The sequence below is a fragment of the Solea senegalensis genome, unplaced genomic scaffold (assembly GCF_019176455.1).
Source record: "Solea senegalensis isolate Sse05_10M unplaced genomic scaffold, IFAPA_SoseM_1 scf7180000014938, whole genome shotgun sequence".
NCBI classification, from domain to species: domain Eukaryota; kingdom Metazoa; phylum Chordata; class Actinopteri; order Pleuronectiformes; family Soleidae; genus Solea; species Solea senegalensis.
The window spans coordinates 18274-40044 of NW_025321175.1; the positions used below are offsets into that span (position 1 = coordinate 18274).

At 37.2% G+C, this 21771-nt stretch overlaps 5 protein-coding genes across 5 annotated transcripts; 2 read left to right on the top strand and 3 right to left on the bottom strand.

The window, feature by feature from the left end:
• Positions 1–263: 263 nt before the first annotated feature.
• pak2b (p21 protein (Cdc42/Rac)-activated kinase 2b) lies at positions 264–7579 on the bottom strand. Its single transcript, XM_044016990.1, has 15 exons — positions 7323–7579; positions 5357–5736; positions 5134–5240; positions 4886–5036; positions 4523–4554; positions 4323–4439; positions 4083–4215; positions 3901–3964; positions 3414–3462; positions 3139–3251; positions 2919–3036; positions 2712–2811; positions 2414–2610; positions 1480–1617; positions 264–1359 (listed from the first exon to the last, which is right to left on the bottom strand). The coding sequence occupies exons 2-15, from the start codon at positions 5544–5546 to the stop codon at positions 1273–1275; spliced, it is 1596 nt and encodes a 531-aa protein (XP_043872925.1). The 5' UTR covers positions 5547–5736; positions 7323–7579; the 3' UTR covers positions 264–1272.
• Positions 7580–8437: 858 nt separating this feature from the next.
• On the bottom strand, positions 8438–10545 carry pigx (phosphatidylinositol glycan anchor biosynthesis, class X). The gene is made up of 6 exons (XM_044016980.1): positions 10370–10545; positions 10079–10166; positions 9864–9999; positions 9548–9761; positions 9369–9469; positions 8438–9260 (listed from the first exon to the last, which is right to left on the bottom strand). The coding sequence occupies exons 1-6, from the start codon at positions 10434–10436 to the stop codon at positions 9120–9122; spliced, it is 747 nt and encodes a 248-aa protein (XP_043872915.1). The 5' UTR covers positions 10437–10545; the 3' UTR covers positions 8438–9119.
• Positions 10546–10738: 193 nt separating this feature from the next.
• On the top strand, positions 10739–12093 carry cep19 (centrosomal protein 19). The gene is made up of 2 exons (XM_044016984.1): positions 10739–11081; positions 11617–12093. The coding sequence occupies exons 1-2, from the start codon at positions 10952–10954 to the stop codon at positions 11961–11963; spliced, it is 477 nt and encodes a 158-aa protein (XP_043872919.1). The 5' UTR covers positions 10739–10951; the 3' UTR covers positions 11964–12093.
• Positions 12094–12471: 378 nt separating this feature from the next.
• On the bottom strand, positions 12472–17064 carry ing5a (inhibitor of growth family, member 5a). The gene is made up of 8 exons (XM_044016981.1): positions 16373–17064; positions 15256–15327; positions 14747–14913; positions 14464–14575; positions 14277–14376; positions 13925–14060; positions 13775–13836; positions 12472–13545 (listed from the first exon to the last, which is right to left on the bottom strand). Exons 1-8 carry the CDS (start codon positions 16407–16409, stop codon positions 13506–13508), a joined length of 726 nt encoding a protein of 241 aa, XP_043872916.1. The 5' UTR covers positions 16410–17064; the 3' UTR covers positions 12472–13505.
• A 73-nt stretch (positions 17065–17137) lies between these two features.
• plekhb2 (pleckstrin homology domain containing, family B (evectins) member 2) lies at positions 17138–21750 on the top strand. The gene is made up of 8 exons (XM_044016983.1): positions 17138–17469; positions 18212–18260; positions 18370–18522; positions 18609–18711; positions 18888–18927; positions 19082–19168; positions 19687–19801; positions 20150–21750. Exons 2-8 carry the CDS (start codon positions 18224–18226, stop codon positions 20284–20286), a joined length of 672 nt encoding a protein of 223 aa, XP_043872918.1. The 5' UTR covers positions 17138–17469; positions 18212–18223; the 3' UTR covers positions 20287–21750.
• Positions 21751–21771: the final 21 nt, after the last annotated feature.

A 21771-nucleotide genomic window follows, 5' to 3' on the forward strand; every position in this document is an offset into this window, starting at 1 on the left:
ATTTCCTTCCAGATCACAGGCACTTTACCGTAAAAGTCTTTGTAAGGAGGGCGTTAAAATTCAGTTCAGTCACACATTTATATCAAACTTTCCCTTTAACAAGCCATTTGAGCAACAAAAATGGCATTAAAAACACTGTTTGAAAGACTATAAAGCATTACATTATGCTGGGCCTTTGTCTGGTTATTAAGGTTTTCCTCTTATTGACCACCAAAAAGTTGATGAAAGTGTACACTATTCACTGTCACACCCAAAACACAAAACAAAGAATAGCTGCATTTATTTTAAGGGCAAACAATGTTGTTAGTCATCCAGATTAGGAAAAAGAAACAGTCAACAAATTGGCTTTACCAGCTTTTGACAGCTAACCTCTACGATATGGCCACAATTTTTTCTCTGTCAGACTAATTATTAAGTACACAATATACACATGATAAGAGCACATTTGTTTAGTCCAGAAGGACACAGAGGGACAGAGTTCAACATACAATACTTACTTTTAATAACAACAATAGAGAAAGTATAAACCCTGTCAATCTAACAATTTAATTTGCCTGTAAGGTGCAGCTCTGATAACAAGAGTCTAATGATACAGGGGGTAAGAACTGGTACAGTAGGTCTGTCAGAGAACAACACAATCACAGCACAGTCATAATGACAAACGTGCTGAAATGTTTCCTATAAAATGTGTGACAGAAAATGTCCATAAACACTGGTCGACGTGGAAATAGCAAGAGTGTTCAATGAATGAGACCATTACAAAACAAGAAGGGGGGAAATATGAAATTCAAGTATCAAAATAACTAAGACACCAACAAGCTGAAAAGGTGAAATTACAAAAGGTAGTAAAAATCATGGGGAAAGGAGACACAGACACAATCAACAATACATTAGGCAACATTTTGCATTTAAGGCAGTTGATTAAAAAACTAAACTGAACTAGGCATCTTCTTCATTCCAAGTTAAATACAAGCCTAGCCCTAACTTTTCACCTGGAGATTCATTGTACAAAACAACTACGACTGACTCTGAAACTAAGCACTTTAGTTTGACTTGTCTTCTGACAACTGAGAGAGAATAGAGTTCATATGGACAGCGGTGGAAGTTGTGCTCTATATTTTTGGTCTTCTTCACAGTGAGGTTTGTCAGGGCTTATAAGGCTGGTGCATCAAGAGTGGCAAGTCACTCGCAGCCTATTGTCTGGCACAAAATCTAAATGGTTGGCACATATCTGTGCACAGCATAGGAAGGTAGGGTAGCTAGTTTCTTCAGCTAACGATTGCCCTTCATGGCCTCCTTGGCTGCCAGGATGAGAGGTGTGAGGCTGGAGAGTGGCTTTGCCAGCTTCAGGAACGGATGCTACACGGATGAAAATCATCAAAGAAAATATATCATTATTATTAAATTAAACCAAATGTGAAATTTAACTAACCAATGATATATTAAATGAAAAAGAAATCCAGTAAGAGAAAAAGTAACCTGCAACAACTCTTTGCCTCCACCTCGTTTCTCTACATCCATTTCCAGGCAACGGTTGAGAAAATCTCTGAAAACTGGAGACAGCTTTTCTGGGTTTTGAAGCTCCGGGGTGCCGTTCGTGGCAATCAGGTATAACGCCTACCAAAGATGAAGACATGAGAAAAAAAGAGGGAAAACAAAGAGCTGTAAAATCAAGTAAATGTAAATAACACACTTCAAAAATGAAAATATCTTAAAGTCTGATCTTAGTGGGACACAAATTGAAGTTGACCAAGAAAATATTAACCTCTTAATAATCTTTTATTCTCCTACTAAAGCCAACAACATACAGTATAATATCATAATATCACTGATTGTAACTGGTCTCAAAAAATAGGCAAACAAATGTGTTCCCATCAAAGAGACACAATTTGTAAAATGCAATACAGACTAACAGCAGGTTGTCCAACACAGAGTTTGTGGAGTCTGCAACATCTTAAATTACCACTTACCCAGTGTGATACTATAGTTAACAAAAATAACAGTGTTTGTGACAGGTGTGATGCAACAAACATATTTTATCGCCTATTAGACACACATCATGGGATCAACACTGTCTTCATTTTAGTTTGCACAATCACGTAAAAACAACATTTTATTTAACACACACACACACACACATATATATACACATATTCATATATATATGTTATATATATTCATATATGTATATATAAAGGTTTTGTGTGTTTATATATATACATATACGCATATATACATATATGTGTGTGTGTATATATATATATATAAATATATATACACATATATATAAAAACACACAAAACCTTTGGTTGAGTGTAGGAAATTAACATTGTTAATTGCGTTTGTGATGTTGGACTATATAAACAAAATTAACTTGACAACAGCAAGAGACATAAAAATGCTCTCCACTCACTCTTAGTGGGTTCTCATTCAGGTAAGGAGGCTCTCCTTCAACCATCTCAATAGCCATAATACCCAGTGACCAAATGTCAACTTTAGGCCCATAAGCCTTCCTGGTCACCACCTCGGGAGCCATCCAGTACGGCGTGCCTACCATGGTGCTGCGTTTGCTCTGCTCTGGAGTGATCTGAGCACAGAAGCCAAAATCGGCTGTGGAGGAGACAGAGAAGAACAGATACATATTAACGGTGAAAGGAGACATGTCACTGTAGGTTTATCGGGCCCATTAATAATGGCTGCACATGACTTACTCAACTTAACGGAGCCATCCATTCCGAGTAACACATTGTCACTTTTAATGTCTCTGTGAATAACTTGGTTAGCATGTAGGAACTCCAATGCTTGTAAACACTGCAGATATAGAGACAAATAGGAGGATGAAGGGTTAGATACTTTAAAATATAAATGTTGTGGGAGTTTCATTATATGATTTTCATCCTGTAAAGAGTGGCATTTACCTCTCGGCAGACAGCAGCTATCTGGGCCTCATCCATACAGGTTTCTGTCACCACATCTGTCAACGAGCCACCAGCCAGATACTCCATCACCACAAACAGCTCCTCCCCCATCAGGAAACTGAAATACACATGGGGACATATGTTGTCAGAACACGCAAGAAGGTCACTCCACATCAGATACCACCTTTGCTCTGACAGCAGGTTTGCTTTTTACTCTTACCTGTCTAAAAAGTTGACAATGTTAGGATTCTTTAACTCCTTCATCACTAGAATCTCATTGATGATCAGCTCCTTCTTTGGTTGCTTTTGCAGGTTTATCTGTTTAATAGCAACCTGTGGACAGGCAATATGAGACAACACATATTTAGAATAACTACATTTAATAAACATTAAGTTAACTACTCCATGTTCCATATGTTATTTGTTCATGGGAGTTAGATCCACTACTACACAGTTTCCCTGGTTGGTGTCCTCTCCTCAACCACTGCTCCTTACCTCCTGTCCAGTGGCAACATCAATGGCTGTGAACACTGTTCCTGATGCTCTGTAAGGAGATGACCAGTTTAGTTTGAAGTGCACATACACAAACAGTCCTCAGTGCTTCAATTTATGATACAAATGTAATCCCTTTATCGTATTATTCATACTGCATGTGGCTGTGCTCAGTTTTGTTGTATAATAAGAATAACTGTATCTGTCATGAAGAGAGAGAACATCAGAGTCTTGTTAAAGTATCGGTTTTCATTTAAACAGACACTGATGATGCTAGAAAACCTTTATCTCACAGATGGACTTAATATGGCTCTAAATTCCAGTTTTACTAGAATTGAGTTAACTCACTTTTTTTGCTTCATGAATGTGTTCAATTTTGACATGAAAGATTTTAACTGTTGTGTTTTTCTATTGTGTATATAAACTTGTAAATAAACACGGTCCCTACCACAGGTTAATGCATATGTAAAAATGGTGGATGTGCACTCACCCCTGTCCAATCTTTTCATATCTGGTGTATTTCTTCTTGGGATCTCCAATGCTGACGATAGTTCCTATGAGACACAAACATATCACAAGGAGAATATGAGGAAAAGACACATGAACATGATAGAAAGTATAAAAACAGCTAAAGTGCTGTGTCAGTGTATTTATAAGATTAATGCAGTTTACTGAGTTTGTCCATTATCTCCTCATCAGACATTTTTCCCTTCTTTTTCTGTCTGTCCGTAGCCTTGGAGGCAACATCTCCGTCTGTACATGTGCTTGGAGCAGGGATGGGATCAATGACAGAGCGAGTATACACCTGCACAAGAAACCAAAAACAGTAAGTTCAGTTACCACATACAACACATATGATGTTCAAAGACTGAACAGTGATTCCCAAAACATGTGTATTACGAGGTCACTTACACTCTTTGTGTGTTCTGGTCGTGGTGCCACAACAGGAGGAGGAGCTTCATCATCATCATCATCATCATCAATGTGTTTTATAATAGGAGATGAGGGTGCGGTGCCTTTTTTGACAGGCTAATTCAAAATGGGGAAAGTACCCTTCATAAGACACAATTGTATAAAAGATTGTGTGCTTGCAAAAGTCGTGGAATACTTACAGACTGAGGCCCTGGAGTGAATGATTCTTTTTCTGTGAATGAAACAAAGAGACATCATTTAAAAAAAAAACAAAAAACATGTAAAACACACATTATGTGATGTCAAAGAATTTTTCAGAGCAAACACACTCACAATTGCACGATTGTCTGTTCAGTCCTTTACAGTAATATTGATCAAATACCACTTGACAATGGGATCAAACTTGAGCAATAATTAACTTTTATCAACAAAACAGAATTTTTGGAGGGACAAACTAGCAATTTGGCATGACCAAGATTTTGAATTTTAACCACTTAACACCATATCATAACACAAAAGAGTTAACCAAAGAGAACTTAAATACACTTGTAAATTTCTCTTACCAGAAGATGAGAAGCTGAGGTACTTCTGACGACCGTTGCCTGTGGAGTCATAGAACTTAAGAACATCAAGCACAGCCTGTGGGTTTTTCTTCTGCTCTGACTTGGTGATGTTTGAGGTCTGGAGTAGTCGAGCCCACTGCTCTGGCATTCCCTGTGTGTCGAAAATGTGTGACGTAAAACGTTTATTTTAGTCAAGCTGGAGTTAGTGGAAAAAAAATGCACAGAACAGCCCAACAGTGAAAACTCACAGTAAACTCCCCTGTGACAGCATCAAATCCAACATGTATGGTATGTTCAAAATCTGAAGGTGGAGAGATCTCTGGTCGCTCTTTGTCTCTGTCTTTCTTTCTGCCACCTGGAAGTAAACAAATCCTTATAGAGATTACAGATGACAAACCATTTTCTGATAACAGTGGGATAACTTTGTGTGAGATATAGTTTTTCTTTATGGTGCCAAAGTGTAGGTCTCACCTTTTTCAGCTCCAGAGAAGATTGAGATGATCTTGTTGCGAGGTTTCCTCTCTTCTGGCACAGAAGGCAGTGGCTTAGAGCTGTGGTTGGCTGAGAGTGAGTCTTTGCCAGAGCTGGTGCTAAAGATCGTACTGCTCATTCTGACTGGAGGGGCAGGGGGTTTATCCTCGGGGTCTCCATTATCACACATTGCTATGAGGTTGTTGAACCTTACAGAGCTAACTGGGCGGGGGGAACACAACAGGCAAGGATAAAGAAGGTGGCAAACAAAGAGGGAGTGAGGAAGCGCTCACATTAGCAGGAGGCACGGGTGTGCTCATGCACTTTGAGAGGGTGTGCCGAAAATGACAGCAGAAGAGACAGAAAGCACCAGGCTGTACCTGAAAGACACAGTAATAATATCTTAAAGGTCACAAATACAATGTTGACATGATAATTGGCACACTATCTGAAATGTTCTCATCTCTCACAGGTAGAACTAAATATTCAAAATTGCTGCACAAACTGACTATTCTGTTCTCATTAAGTGAAAAGGAGTGTGAATAGGGCTGAACGATTTGGGGAAATATCTAATCACATTTTTCTGACAGTGTCCAAGATGTATGTATTTAATTTTTAATTGTACAGAACAATCAAAAGCTATAATAAATAAAATGTGGCCTAAGTAAGTTGCACTTTTTGTTGTTTACAATTGTAATTTTGATTTTGAAAACTATTCACGGTTGTACCCTGACTTATTTGAAGTCATGATATGGAATATTCTAACCCATGTTTACCTTTTTATTACTCAGAGCTTCAAATATTTTTTTTAATTCATCATTAAGAATGTCCTACAAACATGATAAGTTGCCATGCAACATTTAACCCCTTGAAGAGTATTAAACTGACTAAACAAATCATCTTCCAATATGTCCCTGGCTATGTTCCTCTTCCTGAGCCAAGATTATGTTAAAAGGAAATTTAATACAAGTGCAAGAATACCACCCTCAACAAAAACATTTCCTTAAAGTAACTTGATGGCTTCATTAAACAGGATAACCAGCTTAGGTTAATAGATCTTGCACAACTATGAAGCCTGTTCTCTGAAAGTGTCACATCACGCGTTTTATTTTGAATTGTTCATATCCCCTGACCTTTTCTATCTGTATGTATTCGTGTCTCTTTTTTATGTTTATGTATCTGTACGTATGTATGTATGTATGTATATGAACACATTGTTTATATATAAACATAGGAACTAATCTTGAAGATGTATGTGTGATTTATTCTGTGTACTGACGTATGCTTAGTCTAGGTGTCTGTAAATATAGCTAATGAATTGGGTGACAGCAGAGACTACAGCGTTTATAAGTCAAAGGAGTGCGAGCGGAACGAAATCAGTAGACAGTACAGCATATTAAAAACAACCATTTTAAACCATCTGTGACTGTAGTACTAATATGAGAAATGTTGACAGCTGTATTGTTGCTCTGTAGTTTCTAATGTCGCTAATCGTGTCTGGATAAGAATGGGAGCTTTAGTTGAATAAAACAACAATAAATGTTGCTCTACTACCGGTACAGAAATGGAAAGCTAACATGTCAAAGTCTCACACTAAGGCAAACATTTTAGCCGAACCTTCCACAGAACTGCAGATCTATCTTGAAGTATTCTCTGAAGTGCCTCTCAAATCAACAACAGGGGCGGCCAGCAAGCTAAAGTGCTAGCATTGAGGACTGTACTCTGACAAGTGTGCTAGCATTAAGCTAATGCTAGCAAAGGCTACAACAGCGTTTCGTATTAAATGGGAGTTTTGTGGCTCAGCTAACGTTAACTATGATGATGGCTTACGTTTATATCTTCACCCTTGATAAAACGAGCACCGCAGATACACTAAACGGAGACGAAACTAGTAGCAAAACAGCAAAGGAGCTAGCTAGTACAGATGTGTTTCTGTGCATGCTAATGAAGGAGCAGCGGAGCTCACCGGAGATTCCAAACCAGCAGCCAAACTTGAGTAGAACTTGACTCCCGGACGATCCTCCAAACTGTTTCCAAAAAGTCCGTAAATCCGTTAAAAGTAGTTCCTCTTGGTCGCGGGGGCCTTACGGTTCCCACCGCATACAAATAAACGAGTAAAATCACCACTTTAGCTATTTACAATTCAACTTTTCTTGCAATCTTTTCGACCACTGGATAATTCCGCTATGGCGAAGGGGAAGCGGAACTAGCGACCCAGCCCTGCATCTGCACTGAATACTGTGTCAAATGAATGGTGAGATATGATTACAGAGTTCACTGTAGTAAACATTCAATAGCTGGCCTGGATATGTATTGCAGACATCTTAATTATTCAATTATTCCTCTTCAAAATGTACATTTTAATATTTACGGTGTCATTCTTTCTATCCAGAGTAAGGCAAATGACGTCACGTTACCCATTCGTGTGTATGGGATTTGTTATTACACCGGTCTTTTTCAGTTTTCAGTTGATATCAACAGTGTATGTTGAAAATAATAAAATGTTGAGATAAATCATTATATATCTCAACATATATATATATATAATTATTACAAGTTATAATTCAAGATATGTGGAAGTGGAATTATGACTTGTCAGAATTAAAAAGAAACTTGAATATTAATAGTTGTATTTCATTTGTAGATATCAAGTAAATCACAAATACACGGATGGAAAAAAGAATAATATGCCCTATGAAAAATGTTATTGGAAAGAACTGAATTACCCCTGTACATATCCAGACTAGCTATTTAATGTTAAAAATGTCTTGCAATAGTTTACAGCCTGTGTGTTAAACTGATATATATACTGTACATACAAATGCATAATTTCCATTCAGTATTACATCAGTGTGGGTGTGTAACATTGTATCATTGGGAAGCATTAAAACATTTCTTTTTGTGATGTAGCAGATTTCTCAGTGCGATGATCTATTTGACAGACATTGCATATAACAATGTAATATCAGTTCAAAATGTAATTTGCCTTGTTCATCCTTGGGTATTTACTTTGGGGTATAAGTATAAAGGGTATAAAGATATATGCTTAATACTGTAATATTGTAAGAAATTATTTTTCTTTTTTGGTTGTCTTGTGTGACATCAAACCTAGATTAAACCAAAGTTTAAAAAAAGGAGAGAAATGCCACATTTTATTTATGTACAGTCAACTCTTTTACATATAATTTCAAAATGAATGACTATAAAAGGTTGCATGTATGCAAGACTATGAATCTAACATCAATATTTAACATTATTTTATAACCTGCACTTACAGTTTACAATCTGACATTTCTAAGCACAGCAGAGGTAGAGCAGGATAAAAATTAACTTTACAGTCAACATATAATCAGGTATATGTCTTTGCTTCACCGAGATAAAAATCACTTGAGCACTGATTTTTTTTTCTACAGTCATAATAAAAAGTTCTACAAACATGATTTGTTGCCACACAACATTTACCCTTGAAGAGTTTTAAATGGAGTAAAAAACGAAAACAAATCAACTTCCAATATGTCCCAGGCTTCAAAAACATTTCCACAACAGTATTGAGGCCTTCACTAAACATGCAAATGAGAGTTATCTTAAGTACTTTGCAGATTAAAATCCAGAACTTTCACAATTATGAAGCTTGTTCTTTCTAGGAGTCACACTTCTTATTTTGAATTATTCATTCATCATAATGGAATTAGAACAAACCTGCTAGCTGACAAAACATGACAATAATGAAATCATTAGTTGTTCAGCAAAGGGTATGCCACCATCAATACATAGTTTGATGAGTGTACATGTATTTGGTCAGCACCACACAACAGATCACTGTGACCAGAAGAGTTCCTCCACATACCGGTATCACCATAGACCCATCACCGACTGGGAACTGTAATTTCTTGGGGCCATGCTTCTACAAGATACAAGATATTTTTTGATAAATCAAAGGGAAAAGGAACAACAAATATTTGATACAATAAAATTATTAATTTTTTTTATTCAAGATTTTGAGAAAATTCACCTGATAATACTGGAATTTAAACCAAGAACATGTGCTTGAATTGTCAACAGTGCAGGGCGCATCCACAACAGTGTTAGGCTCTAAGCTATTGAGATGCAAACCTTGAGGAAAGAAAGACTTTCAATTAAAGTATATGAAGAACACAATCATGAAATTACCACAGAATAAATATGACTCACATTTGTCATTCTGCAGCAGCAGTTCTGGCGCATGTATGTCAACAGATGAAAAAGTTTTCCCAACAGCAGAGGGCTCATGGTAGCGGCCATGTATTGGGATTGTGAATTTTACCCGTCTGGGTGTTGAATCAGCAGGAGTGGGATACACGTAGGAGACAAATCCTGAAGTCTTGTGAGCAGGTACCTCAAGGTCAATGGCTGAATCTAGTAATATCTTCCAAAAGTAAAAACATAGTTTATTTGAACAAATTGCTGTTTCTGGTCAGCTGTGTGGTATTAGTCAAATGTAACAGGAATTTGTGCATAAGTGTGTCACCTGCCAATCCCCTTGATGTTTCAGGGATGCAAGTTGATATGGATCAATGAAGACCCCTCTTGGCCATCGATACACCAGCAAGACTCTCACTCGACTGGGCGCAGCAGGACTGAGCTCAACTGTGGTCGTCACCTCCCTAAACATGACAAAAACACTTAATCATTTAATTCACAATAAACCTCAAACATTGTTCAGTAAGTCTACTCAGCCAGTACCTGTGGAAACCCTGTTTGGAAATCTCCACTGACAATGATGTAGATTCAAGCCACAGTTTAAGATCACAATAGTCCACTTCTTTCTCATCTGTAAAAATGTGCAGGTTACATTAAATACCACAAACTATAGAATGCACTTTTTTATTTAACATACGTAAGCATTTACGACTGATTGTACTAGTTTAACTCAATACATGGTAATTATAAGCAACAGTTTAGCCAGCCCTGTCAGAAACTGAATTCTCAATTTTGATAAGAAAGTTAGTTAGAAAGTGTGGCATTATACCTTACCCTTTTCGATTAAACAATGACATGTTGCTAAACAAGTCAAAACAAAGGTCAATCTAACCCAATACATCAAAAATCGAATCGCTATCAATTTATTTAAGTCCAGTTTATAGTGTTTATCTCTTTACGACTAGATTACTGCCGGACTGAGTTCTATATCCGGAAATAATGTACTTCCGGGCTTCTCGCAGTACAAGGAAGGACCCTTTTGTAGTTCCAGGGTAGCTACCACAAGTGCCTGATTAGAAATAGAAAAAAAAAATTAAACGATCCAAAGCACAAATGTAAAATTTCATACGTATACAGTTGTAAGTAAAGATATCGATTGCAAGCGAAATAGTTCTTTAAAAAATATTTAGTGTAAATATATTCAGGCTTTGATATGGACTTAAGTAGTAGCTCCCCGTTTAGAAACAACATGCATCGATAATCTCTGAAGCCACTAATGTATGTATCACTTTAGATTCATTGATTAAAAGATAACGTAAATTAGCAACTGTTATGGCTAAACTACTATAGTCGTTTGCCGTTGGACACTAAGCGAAGAACAGTTTACATTTAGTTTGCCTGGAAATTATAAAGAGGATGCGTTTCAAGGCAAAGCGTTGTGGAGTGCTATTCTCTCCTCCTTCCATTGTTTTAATTTATCAACACACGGAAACCAAGAAAGTACGAAAGAGAATAATACCTGTGCGAAATTTCTCAAAGTACTCAGGTAAGGCAATATTATCATTATTATGCGACCTAAAGTCACTAATAAACTCATACGGCAACATGAGTCAGTCTGAGATATCAGCATGAAATTGTAATAATTCGCCCAATGTACATTTATTGTTACGAGACATACAGGACAAATGTGTAAACAAATCCCCAAACTGGAGGGCACAGGCTACTCACTGTGTTAATTTGATTTACTGCAGTTTAGTGTGAATAGTCATATGGTGACAATGCAATATATCTTCTTTTTTTTTTAATCAAGGGGCAATTTGTTGTACTGTCAACAGAATACTCACACACAGTTTTCCCCTTATCTGAAAAATGTTACAACTTATAAGTATACCAAAATGTATTACCTTCAATGAACATACATTGAACACTAAGTCTGACTCTCCAATCTACACTTTGTGTTTGCACAACAGTGCTTACAATCTGCAAAGTGAACTGGGTAATGACCTCTGAATCAATCAATCAATCCGCATAACTTTTTCCTCCAGTTTGAATCCTTGTTTCCTTCTCGCCTTTATTTCCAGACTATAGCATGGCAGCTGAAAGACTAAAGAACCACCCCCGGCACAGGGACTACCTGGAGTGTGTGTCTCAGAGCCAGCTGGAGAAGCTTCATATCATCCTGCGAGATCACATGCAGGGCTTCAGCCTGGAGCATAGCCTTGCCTCATTCCACTTGGACCCAGATGAAGACCTAAACAAACTGGATGATGAAGAGCTGACTCGCAAGAAAGGCCAGATGGATGAACTCTTTGAAAAGAACCGCAAGCGCAAAGATGATCCTGAATTTGTTTATGACATAGAAGTGAACTTTAGCAAGCCCGTTTTAGAAAAGTGCAGCTGGGATGAGGAGTCGGATGATGAATTTTAGGGTTGTCAGATGAAAAGAAATAAGTCTTCATTATATAAAAATTAAATGTCATATTGGTCTTGAAAGAGCACTGAAAAGTGTAATGTGTTACTGTTTTTCAGTGCCACAGATAAAATATATCTTAATTGTTCACAAGAGTTAAGTCTGTTTTCATTATGAATCTTTTTTCCTGTTTACACATAGTGTTTACAGTAATACGTTCATATTCAGATTTATACCCAATTAGTGGTCATCTTAATTTAATCTAATCTTTTGTTTGTATGCCTTTTCTAGTAACTGCTTCTAGTAGACACTGTGGCAAGAGGGAGTGGTATAAAAAGAGAGAGCTGCTGTTGGTTCAGACCTCACAGAAGATTATGTGTAAATCCCAGAGTGTCACACATACACTTAGGTTCTTGTAATGAATTGTGCCATGGATGACAAGATGGTATAAAGCAGTGTTTGTGAGTGACATATTACACACATTTTGTGATACATTTCAAAATGGAAAGAAAGAAAAAAGCATGAATAATAGCGAATATTTATTTGGTATAAAATACTGAGTTTTGTTTTTTTATAAAATACAAAGACTTTGGCTCTTATTTGTGGCTTACAACTACATGAAGGATATTCACAGTTGAATATGAAAGACGCTAAAATATTTTAAAATAAAATTTGCCTGTACTCTCCATTAAGTAATTCAACAAATACATCTTTGGGAGAAAAAAAATGCTTCCACAAAATATTCATATAAAATTAAATATATTTATATATGTCTATATTTCCATATGTTTGAAGGGATGTACTATGGCTAAGTTTAGATACGAAACCGAGCCTGCACTATCAAACCTCTTTCAGGGAAAATTTCATTCAAAGTGCTCCAATACCTCATTCAAGTGACACTGACTGACTGATCATTAGTACCACAATACATTCAAAGATGTCCCAGCGTTTTTTGTTTTTTTTTTAAAATTAGATTGCTTTGCTTTAATTTGGTTTAACTAACATTAATTGCAGTGGTGATGTGTTCACTAAGGAGGTAGATCTGAAATTCTGACACACAATTCTTTTTACCTCCCATTATTTGGGTGGTTTGTGTTAAAATGGTTTTCTCAGCAGGCTGTTAATTTATTTAAAATAGTTCTTTATAAAAATTGACATTTCAAGTATACTAAAGCCACAATCCAGGATTTTTGAGTAAGTTAGTACTGAGTATAGATGTTTAGTATAGAATAAGACCGATTGGCAATCATAGTAGACCGACCAATTAATTCAGAGAACACAAATAATATATGCTGTAGGTGAATAAATTATTTGAAATCTAATGGAATTGAGTCATGATCCAATCACGCAAAGTGTAGCCAGTAGATAATATTGGATAATGTTACAAGAGGTGAAGCTATACTCCAAATCCGGATTAGGCTTTTGAAAAAATAAAAACAAAAGTATGACTCACCATTTCTATGGAGAGTGATAGAAAACAAAATACACATACATTGTTTATATTACACTATTAAACTACAAAAGATATGAACATTAATATTTTCTGAAAATAGGGAAAGCTTATTTTTTCTTCCTGTCTTGGGTACATCTTGGACAAAACCTGAAAGATATGTGAGGAGGGAAAACAATGTTATGACACAGGACAAAAGTGTTTTATCTGTGTTAAAAGGTCCAGTGAGTATAATTATTTTCTTTTGGCACAAACTAAAGAAAACCCCCCATTATTTTTCACTTCACACACTGTACCTAAACGACAAGCAATTCAATTCAATAGCATTTTTACAAACAACTCCAGGTTAACCAGCTGTGAACTTAAAAAGGGGTCTTACCATTTTCCTTTAGGTTTTGTGGTGAGATCAACACAAGCAAAGTGAAACCACTCAATTGGACACTGTAAAAAAACCAATAAAAAACCCAAACTGTAATTATTTTGAATCAAACACAAATGGACAAATGGATATGGAAACATAAAAACCTACATCTGGGTTATCACATCCAATCATCTCCCCATATGAAACCTGGTGGCAGAGGCAGTACGTCGGCTCATTGGGATCGACAGGCATGTCCAAAACATCCGACGGCTGCATCGGCAGGAGAGCGTCATTCAATTCTGGGCTAAAAGTTCAACACAATACACAGAGCATGATTAGAGTTAAACCCAATTCAAATAGGACTGAAGCTAGGAGTAACTGGTAACCTGAATATACACATAAACAGTGAGTCTGTCAATAACTGTCTGAAATGATAAATTCATTGTGTCAATTTGTGCTGAATTCAGAAACTGACATGTAGTAAGTGCTTGGCGCTATTCAGCTAACAGCACAGTGTTACCTATTCTTAATTTTTTTCTTTTTGGGAGAATCTTCATCAGAAGTTTTCCTTCCTCTTCCTCTGGATCCACGTTTCTCTCTCAGTCCCCGCGACTCATTCTCTATCAAAAAAGATTGACATGTTTCAATGTGATCAGGTTTGCAATGTCTTATGATTAAAAGGTTTTTCTTATAGTGGACCAGCTTACTTTTGTGTGCTCTGCCTTCTGTACTTTCATAGCCACTGCCTTCCAATTTCTCTTTTAGCTCGTTCTCAAACCGTGCCAAATCTGCATCCAGTCTGCGGATATGTTTATCCACCTATGGTGAAAAAGAATTCATGTAGTAAAGAACCTTACTTTGCTTTTTGGCTTCATTTGCAGAATGGAAGAATATTTTACAAAAGGGAAAAATGCATTGTGAGAGACTTAAAATACAGACTATATACAGACTTCAGAAAATCAAACATCAGTATGTCTGCTTTGGACTGACCATTTCGTATGTCTGCATTGCGAGCTGGACTTTGTCATCGCTGAACTCTTTGCACTTGCTGTAGGCATTCTGGATCTTCTTCAGATGTTCCATTCTTTGTTCTGAGGCCAAGTTCTTCACATTTGCTATGTACTCTTCTGCCAGTTTGTCGATCTCTCCTTTCTTTTCTGCACAACATGAATATTACAACGAATATTACAATTGATGGAAAAATATTTGAAATGTATTTTAAAATGACACAACATAAGAATATGTTAATGAAGGGAGCTTTAAAACCACTACCTAGATCTGTATTGTCAGTTAACCTACATATTAGGTACATAAACATTCAAAAACTAATCAAATATAAAGGGGCTTGTTAAGATGACAATGAAGCCCTGCCTTTTGCTCACACTGTCCTGACATGTCAAATCAGGCAAAATAACTAAATAACACCTAGGCAGGTTGGCATGTGTAGGAACTTTAAACACATTTGAATAATAACAACTTACTAAAATCTGAACCATTACCTTCAGTCCTATTGTCCAGGTCCCGCATTAAAGTAAAGTTCCTCTGTAGCTCACATGGTAGATTTTCAATACCTGAAGAGATTAACATACAAAAATAAGATCATCATAAACTTAAATTGAGTTTGATCTTTTACTGCTCAGAAACAGTCAAACACACTTACAAAAAAAGCATATCTTTATCTATTAATGCATATTAAACAGTCAAAGCAGATTCACACTTATACACCAGTTCGTGTTTGGGCCCAAATAAATGAGGTACAAACAGGTAATGTATTATAATTGTATATTCTATATCACCAACTTATACAAAATATATTATATAATATTATTCTGTAGTACAAATATTTTAAGAGTGAATTTTAATGTGCACCTCATGTTTATCCTTTTTTCATAAAACATGCATTCTGCCTAATATTTACTGTATAATAAATAAATAAATAAATGCTGGCTGTGAGAGTGCAAAGTAACCCTTAATACCCCGCCACGTAAATACATTGTGTATTATAACGAGGACAAAATGAGTGGGTAGTGTTTGCACGGACTACAGGAATTATAGTCCTTTTAGTTTGTGCCAGTGTGTGTCACTAACATTACTGTCAGTGACGCACTTCACACCCCGCCCCGGCGCGTAAACGGTTACGGGTAAAGGAAACGCGGGTTATCAACAGGTTGAGAATGTACGATGTCTCTTTACCTTCAGCAATTACACACAATTGTCATAATATAATTTCAGATAATTGCACGTTTTATTAAACTACCTAACTAGCGATTAGCTAGCGCTGTACGACAACGCGGGTAAAAACCAAGCTAACAACAAGCGACCCATGTGTCGTTTTAGTTCGGTAATGGTTAAATGTAACCGCCCCTGAGTGAATTACACACTTTAAATAAAGAGTTTGAGATTATTAGTCCCACTGAAAGTTGTATCAGGATAACAGTCTGGTAGCTAGCAGCTAAAGTCAGTGACCTGACAGCTACATGCTAGCCCTCTGCACTGCTACCTCGCAGTCGTTCACCCAGCAAAAAAGTCTCCCACACGGTCAAACTAAACTAACACCAGCCACGTGTGACAAGTGGAAAATGTTGACATTAAGACATTGTGACAGCGGATACTTACTGTCAAGATAATGTTCCAAGTATATCGCCGTCGCCATTGCAAGTTGGCTGTTTAGCTTCTGCGTTGCTCTGATTAGCGCTCAAAGTGCTGGCTGATGAGAGTTGGTGAGCTTGTTTTGTAATCCAGGATCGCACGTCGGTCAGTGGGCTCGGAGATTCTGACACTCGATTCTGTGTAACAAACGTCCTCAGGCGGGAATAAAGCGATGATTTACTACTGTAAATAGATTCCGTTTCCCTCCAGCTCACATGCACGAACTCAGCACAAGACTGCTCTGCTTTGAGGAGCGTGTGGCTCGCATGCGCGAACAGCAGTCTCCAGCTGTTATGCGAGTTTCATCCCTTAACATTCAAATAAAGTGTGTTGTTTTTCAGATTAGTCAATTTGCCTGAGTAAAAGTTGTATCTCTAAATATAAATTACTATGATTGTGTGTTTAGTCCAGCACCTTAGTCACTTCATCTACGTCCCCACACTGCTCAGAAACACTTCAAAAAACAGATCACCACAACTACAAAGATGGCAGGGGAATTTCAATGTTTGTCTGTACAAACAAAATACCTTATATAAATTAGCACCGATGAGCATATTTTTCCATGTGGATTATTCCCCATGTAAAGGGGACAACCGGGGGAAAGAAGTTGCAGCGAACGCGCCCTGGGTGGCTGCGTTTGCGCCTAGCACTTTCCATAGCCCGTCTCAGTCAGCTGAGCGTTACGTCAACAAAACAAACGCCCCTCCCTCCCCTGTACGTCGAGAGTGAACACGTCCGAAGATGCTCAGCTGGCAGGACAAACGGAAACCATCGACGTGAAAACAACGACAGTTAAACGGGCCGTGTCAAGATTTTTATATATCAATGACGCAGTTGCTGCTTCGGACGTCATATGCCACATATATTTTATTTTGCACCAAAGCAAGCTTTGAAGCAGGGTGTTCCAAGGAATTGTAGTTCAGGTTAGGAGCACGTATCAAAGCTTCATTGTCTGGTTTTTCGCTCCGAGGAGTGCATCATCTGTTGTTGTACATCTCACTTCCGTGTTTGCTGTGTCTTAAAGAAAGGTCTAGCGTTTTGTCTTAAAACCTTCATATAACCACGTAAGTAACCAAAAGTCACACTCCTTTACACATTTTGAACAGTATATTTATTATAATACTGTCGGCTTTCTTTACACCGAACTAGTGAACGTGGATATATAAACAGCGCTAGCGTTTAATGCTATGTTTGCTATCAAACAAGATACACAAGCTACGGCTTCCAGTTAAAAATACTGGGTCAATATGTCGATACAGCCTGTTATTCAACACTTTCGCACCATTATAAACTGTATTTACAAGCAGTAAGGTAACCATTTCCACCCTGGCTAACAATTACTTGAAGTTTACACCAGTTAGCCGCTAGGCAAAGCAACCAAAATAACTTTCAAAAGGAGAGTCATCCCGTGTCAGTCATGTATTTTAAACTAGCTTCTGCTAATGCTGTAATGCAGGGCTGCGAACATACATCGATTTAATCAAAGTCATGGAATGTTTTTGTTCTGGGGAAATATAAATTAAAAGATATTAAAATGATGTCCGAAGAAATTGTTCTGTTATTGTCATTTGAATTGTATATGCGCTTATTTCGCTTTCTAAATAATGGCCTAAATGGTAACCACTATTGTTATGTCATATGTTATTGAGCTCATCATGGTTGTTAATAGTGATATCTCGTTGGCAATGGGGACAATATATTGACAGTCTCAATGTTTATGTGGCCACACCCTGGACACCAGACCTTTAGTTTGCGCATATAAGACAACAGAGGATCTTATATACAGCATATATCCTATTTTTATAGGTTGTTTCCAAGATGGCTATTGTGAAGAGTGGCTGGCTCCATCGACAAAGTGAGTGATAATGTAATCCATGTGGTAAAGATGGTGTGACCTTTGGTGTACAATACAGTGAAAGAGAATCATGTTTGCACTGAACTTGACTATATCAATAATATTAAAGGTACCATACTGCGTCGATGGAAAAGAAACTGGTTTGACTTGTGGGCCGATGGACGACTTGTTTTCTATAACAATCAACAACGCCGTGACATGGAGGACGACATTCACATGAGGGTCGACTGCATTAACATCCGCAACTCGGCTGCATGTCGAGGTGCTTGGTGATATTATTATTGGCTTATTATCTACAGTATTGACTAACCATTGCTAATCCTTCTCTCTGTTTGTGTTGTTTTTCAGAACTGAACCCACCGGACGGGAAGATGCGTGATGCCCTGCTTCAGATAGTGTGCAGAGACGGACGAGTCATCAGTCTGTGTGCAGACAGTGCAGATGATGCTCTGTAAGTCCCCGGTTATTTGCTGAGTCAGCATATCTTATTGATGAATTATTTTGGGCTCTCTCTGTTTCCATGTTGGTAATGTTAAGTGTTTTAATTTTAGGTATTCTGAATTGTTATTTTTAGCACAGGTATGAATTTATTTAGAAGATGCTAATGGTTTCCACTTTTTGTTGCAGGGCCTGGACTATGGCACTTCAAGATGCCAGAATTAATGCTGTGAGTCTTTGACACATTTTAAATCATACATTTATAAAAACCAAAATTAGAATATGAAGTTTGGTTATTTTCTTATTAATATTAATATTTCTTATTAATTAGTTATTTTCACCTCTCAGGTGACGTGACCACATTTGTGATCTTATGTTTTAAGGTGGTTGCTGCTCCTCAGATCAGCTTTGCACAGGATGTAATGGCATCTGCTCCACCCCCTTACTCGGAATATGCACCCCCACCACAGGTAAAAGACAGACATTGTACCTAAACATTACACGCATAAACTATTTTATTTTTTTTAATATTCAACTCCTAAACAGCATACAGGTTTGTTTTAAATGTATTTTTAATTTAAATATTCAATTAGCTTTGCAGTTTGGGAAAATTACCCTTTTAAAAGAGTTGTAACTGAAAAAAAAATGCCTCTCAGTGTACAACAAATAACGATTGACCTGTATGGATGCTGTTTTGGTGGATGCCACAATTAATTACTGGATATACTTGGATATGCTACCATTTTACACAGTCCTTCATAGGAAAACAAGGATAGAGTAAGTTTCATTTATAGATTTTAAAAATGCAACAACATTCAATGCCGTGTGATCTACTGCCATCTACTGTTCTAGTAATGGAATTGTTTACAAGTGCTGTTGAGCATTGAAGATTAAAAACTATTTTGGAGTATTTTGTTAATACTGACATCCTACAAAGGATCACCAGAGCCTTTTAATAATAGATTGCATGTCCTTTATTTTCCACCAGTCTTATGTCCCAGATCCATATGGAGACTACGCTGCCCCACCACCACATGCCACCCAGATCGTTTACTCTGCTGATGGGCAGCCCTACGCTGTTGCTTATCCTTATCAGTACCATGGTAAATATTCATCAGTATATATGTAGAAGAAATAAATCACATTGAATATAATGTGATGTGTGCAAAATGAATCACCACTCCAAATATTTTGTCACTTTGGTCTTCAGACTTTAAAATTCACTCTAGATGAAATATTTTGTATTTATATAATTTTTTGTATTGTCTTTCGTACATTGTTGTTTTGTCTTATGCTTTTTCGTTATCAGCTACTCACACGTTACTTGGCTACATTATATTCTTAGCTCATTGCACCTTGTGGGACCAAAAGTTTGAAGTGAACTGCAATTGGATGGAATATAAGATGTTATCCAGGGCCAAAACTCATAATATTGCTGGATTTCTTTCTAGGTGGGTACCCTGCTCCAGGAGTGAACCATGTTATTATTCAAGAGCGCCAGCGTGACGATGGAGGAGATGTAGCTCTGGGGATGCTTGCTGGAGCAGCGACCGGTTTGGCTCTTGGCTCTCTCTTCTCTGTCTTTTAATGTCTTGATCAATGCAACATGTAGAAGCACACCATCCCTCTGTCTGCACTGCTTTTGGCTTCTTCTTTGTGCCCTCACTTGAGGTGCAGTGAAATGTGTATTTTGGGCGACTTCTGTCGAAGCATGAATGTGATGGGCAGCCAAGCTATGCCCTAAATGTTCAGTACATGAAGTAAATTTACTGTCAGCACTTTCTCACATACCTTATGTGGCAGTTTCCCACAGTGTTGTTGCTCACTATGTTTGTATTTAACCATAAACATTTATTTGAGTGTCAGGAAAACAGTTACTCCTTTTATGTATACATCAGGTCCTCTCAGCTAACATCTCAGTCAGGTGAGCACATTTGTCCTTTACATTTTCAAAGTTATTACACTTTTATATTTATATAATTGTTGTTTTACATACCAGTTGTTTACCTGGTTTACTTTTGTTTTTAATGGTTTGTATGTATATCTCATAATGCTGTAGTTATGATCACACTAAGAAGACAAAGACCTGAGTTTACCCAAGGACTTAAGAGTGTTGGGGACTGAGGCCAAGTCAACACCTAGACCTTGATAGAGCTGGGCAGTATGGTCAAAGACATTATCTCGATTCATTTATATCGTTAATTATCACGATAAAATGTCAGATAATTAAATATTGTGTTTAGCTCCTGAAAAACTTTGTTTTTAAGTCTTAATAGACAGAAAACAGTAAACACTTATAAACACAAAAGCAATTTTGTGTTTCAAACTGTGTTGCACAGTGACTTGACCTGTATGAATGTTATATCATGTGTATAGTACTGTGCAATGGTCTTTGGCTAAGCCCCATTAACATGGAAGAAAATTGGTCTTGGGTTTGTCTCACTTTACCTTGGTTTTGGTCTCAGTATTAGGCGAGTCTTGGTGTTGTTAGCGTGGTCTTCACTACAACACTCCTGCCTCGTGTTTCCTCAGCACATCAGGTTACTTGTGGTGGTGGCTGTGGGCTGAGATGAGAGTTGTATTAAGAGCAATAATTATGTTAACTGTAGTATGTTAAGGTACCCATGTGACATGGATGTCCAATGTCATCACCACAGTTAAATCTGTACGAGTTAACACTGGCATTTACATGAAGTGCTTTGAAGTGAAAAGGGACGTCTCTCCTCGTGTTTCTTTGCATGCATTATTTTTTCCATTGTTTTGTTATTTGTGTATGTGACTGTTTTCATTTCAATATGCACAAAATTGTCAGTCAGGTGAATCCGTCCGTTGGGAATGTTTTGGTTTTGTATTTCAAAAATGATACTGCTTGTCTTTATTAATGACACTAATTGAAGACATTTCTAAGAAATAATTTCAGTTTTTCAAGTATTAGCTTCAGCAAACAGCATGACACTGATGTCATTTTCTATATGTCTTAAATTGATGTGAAATAAATTATATTTCTCTTAACATGTGTACTAATTAAATTCTGATGTACCCCACATTTAAACTATAATGACTCTTTATTTTG

Bases quoted from the DNA above. Each gene is read 5' to 3' on its own strand.
- pak2b (XM_044016990.1), bottom strand. From the start codon at position 5,546: ATGTGTGATAATGGAGACCCCGAGGATAAACCCCCTGCCCCTCCAGTC. The intron at 5,241-5,356 runs GTGAGACCTACA...GTTTACTTCCAG, and splicing joins CTTCTCTGGAGCTGAAAAAG to GTGGCAGAAAGAAAGACAGA. The intron at 4,440-4,522 runs GTAAGTATTCCA...ATTTTGAATTAG, and splicing joins TCACTCCAGGGCCTCAGTCT to CCTGTCAAAAAAGGCACCGC.
- ing5a (XM_044016981.1), bottom strand. From the start codon at position 16,409: ATGGCGACGGCGATATACTTGGAACATTATCTTGACA. The intron at 14,914-15,255 runs GTAATGGTTCAG...CATGTTGTGCAG, and splicing joins CCTGGACAATAGGACTGAAG to AAAAGAAAGGAGAGATCGAC. The intron at 14,377-14,463 runs GTAAGCTGGTCC...CTTTTTTGATAG, and splicing joins AGAAGGCAGAGCACACAAAA to AGAATGAGTCGCGGGGACTG.
- pigx (XM_044016980.1), bottom strand. From the start codon at position 10,436: ATGTATTGGGTTAGATTGACCTTTGTTTTGACTTGTTTAGCAACATGT. The intron at 10,167-10,369 runs GTAAGGTATAAT...ACATTTTTACAG, and splicing joins TCATTGTTTAATCGAAAAGG to ATGAGAAAGAAGTGGACTAT. The intron at 10,000-10,078 runs GTACTGGCTGAG...TGTCATGTTTAG, and splicing joins TCCAAACAGGGTTTCCACAG to GGAGGTGACGACCACAGTTG.
- cep19 (XM_044016984.1), top strand. From the start codon at position 10,952: ATGCGTTTCAAGGCAAAGCGTTGTGGAGTGCTATTCTCTCCTCCTTCC. The intron at 11,082-11,616 runs GTAAGGCAATAT...CTTTATTTCCAG, and splicing joins AAATTTCTCAAAGTACTCAG to ACTATAGCATGGCAGCTGAA.
- plekhb2 (XM_044016983.1), top strand. From the start codon at position 18,224: ATGGCTATTGTGAAGAGTGGCTGGCTCCATCGACAAA. The intron at 18,523-18,608 runs GTGCTTGGTGAT...GTTGTTTTTCAG, and splicing joins CAACTCGGCTGCATGTCGAG to AACTGAACCCACCGGACGGG. The intron at 19,169-19,686 runs GTAAAAGACAGA...ATTTTCCACCAG, and splicing joins AATATGCACCCCCACCACAG to TCTTATGTCCCAGATCCATA.